General features: G+C 48.3%; 1 protein-coding gene across 1 annotated transcript in view; it reads left to right on the forward strand.

The window, feature by feature from the left end:
- Positions 1-203: 203 nt before the first annotated feature.
- Positions 204-2,653, forward strand: part of PHALS_05508 (methylenetetrahydrofolate reductase) — a gene marked incomplete at both ends in the record, with an annotated part of 3,077 nt that continues 627 nt past the window's right edge. Inside the window, one exon of the mRNA XM_024719062.1 lies at positions 204-720. Coding sequence (XP_024584398.1) covers positions 204-720 — 517 coding nt within the window. The remainder of the gene's footprint in view (positions 721-2,653) is intronic.

Raw genomic sequence — 2,653 nt, forward strand, 5'->3', positions numbered from 1 at the left:
CGAAGTCACAGGACATGGCAGCTAGTGCAGCTACCGGCTGGCAAGCAACCTATCGGATGCCGCTGGTTGTTCAAGGTAAAACGTAACGCGGACGGAACTGATGATCGCTACAAGGCCCGGTTAGTTGCACAAGGTTTCATGCAACAGCCGGCTGTGGACTATCACGAGACCCTTGCACCTGTCGCACGCATGGACACGATCCGATGCATGCTTGCGTGGCGGCGCAGCTAGATTACGAAATACAGCGGTTTGATGTGGACACCGCGTTTCTCTATGGCCGCATGGATGAAGAAGTATACATGCGTCAGCCAGATGGCTATGAAGACGTATCTGAACTAGGTTTGATATGTTTGCTGCACCACGCTCTGTATGGTACCAAACAGGCCGCGCGGGCGTGGTACGAGACATTACGTAGTCATTTTAACAAGCGAGGGTTCGAGTCCCTTAAGGCTGATCCATGCGTTTTCTTCAAGACTGTATCACGTGTTGGATTTTGCGCGGTGATTCCTTATGTGAATGATTTGATTGTTATTGCCCCAGAACTGGACGACATTACATTAGTGCGTGACGGACTAAAGGGACAATTTGATATCAAGGAGATTGGTGAGATGCGCTATTGTTTGGGTATAGAAGTGCGACATGACCGCGCCTCACGCACATGGGAGCTAAACCAACGCTGTTATATTCGTAAGATTGCTGAACGTTTTCAGTTGGCCGACTGTAAGTCAACCGCGATCCCAGTCGACCCAAAAACACCCCTCACCGCAAAGGCCGACGCCCCCTTGACCCAACACCCATATCGAGAACTAGTGGGTTTTTATGTACGCTGCAATAAGTACGCGTCCAGACGTTGCGCACGCGGTGTGGGAGGTGGTCAAATTTTGCAAGACGCCGGACAAGTCACACTGGCCTGGCCGCACGCCGCGTGCTTAAGTACCTCTTCTCACCGCAAGACGCAGCGATTCGTTATGGCGGCGGAGAAAAAGCACTCGTCGGTTACGCGGATGCCAGCTGGGATTCAGACCTTGATACTCGCCGATCCGTAAGAAGATTTGTCATGTTGCTACACGGTGGCGCCGTGACGTGGAAATCCAAGAGGCAAAAAACTGTCACCGCTTCTTCTACCGAAGCCGAGTATGTTGCGCTACATTTTACGTCTCAAGAAGTGGTATGGTTGCGTCGACTCCTGGGGAGATAGGAAAGCGCCAGAAGATGCGACTGTGGTAGTTCAGGAAAATCAAGGCGCCATCGCCCTCGAACGCAACCCGATTTTTCACGCACGCACCAAGCATATCGAGATCAAGTATCATGCGATTCGTGAGCGTGTGATGGATGGGACCATAGAGTTACTTTACAAGCCGACCTCCGACATGCTTGCGGACGCTCTTACAAAAGCAATGTCGCGAGCTAAACTCTAGAAGATCAAAATCGGCATTGGCATGCACAGCATGGTGGAGTGTTAGTTATACTGCTAATATTAATGCTTGCACTAACTGAAAAGTTATGGTGACTGGCTTGAGTGGTTTGGCATCATGATGCTAGACCGCAAAGTTGTGAGTTCAATTCCCACTATGGATGGTTAGTGCGTGCTCAACCTTTATGGTTAAGACTGCATATGTCTATGTATTAAAGTGTATACTTATTTTAGCTTCGCGCATAGACTGAGTAAGAGTGTCTACATACCTTGGAATGGGTTGGTAGCTTTAAGTTTAATATATATGTGGCCCGCAAGGCAGTTACGCTACGTTCCGCGGATTTTAGCTGTCACATGGTTGTCTGCGTCGTATTATCGCTAAGAGCCCTTTTGTCAATCACAATATGATATCAAGAGCTTAAGCATTACACAATGAATGGTTGATGGCGGAGCTTGGGTATTGCATTTATGGGTGAGCATATATTCTAGATGAGGTTATGTTGTTCTGGTGGTGTAACGAACAATTTGTCATTTTTGTGAAATTTTGAGAAAGGCTCTTTATATTGAGCGGTCAATTGGCCAAGCGGTCCAAGGCACCAGTTGAAGGCAACAGTCCGAAAGGGCGTGGGTTCGAATCCCACATTGGCCAACTAAGTCGAATTGGCTTGTGTTGTTTGCTACGTTCCGCGATTTTTTTTGTTGGCATATATGGGTGGAGCATATATGCTGGATGAGGTTTTGTTGTCCTAATGGTGTATCGTAGAATTTATCTTTTTTGTGAAATTTTGAAAAAAGTTTTATATATTGAGCGGTCAATTGGCCGAGTTCAAGTAGTCTGTATTATTAAATACGACTTACTTCTCTATACCTACATCGAATAGCATATACAAACTTGCTTTAGTGTCTCGAAGCTAATTCGAGCGCAGTTTCTACTTCGTTTTTGTTGAAAAGTTCTTGATTGGGTGATGATTCGGAACCATAGGTTGTTGTCTGAGCCGGTTTTCCTAAATCGTACTGTCCCCGTGTTGGACCTTAACCCTGGAGTCCTCAACCGCAGCGTCCAGACCAGGAATCAGGATTAAGCCACCCGTCACCCTTTCAGGCGTAGACGACGACCGTCTTGCCCAGATTCCCGACCCGTCGTCTTGGCTGGGGGCCACGGGGGAAGCGCAGCGCTGGGGGCCCTTACGCACACCAAGATATGGTGCCATGGGGCACACCCATCCCACTCCTGGGGGT

The sequence above is a fragment of the Plasmopara halstedii genome (assembly GCF_900000015.1).
Source record: "Plasmopara halstedii genome assembly, contig: Scaffold_2904, whole genome shotgun sequence".
Lineage (NCBI taxonomy): Eukaryota > Oomycota > Peronosporomycetes > Peronosporales > Peronosporaceae > Plasmopara > Plasmopara halstedii.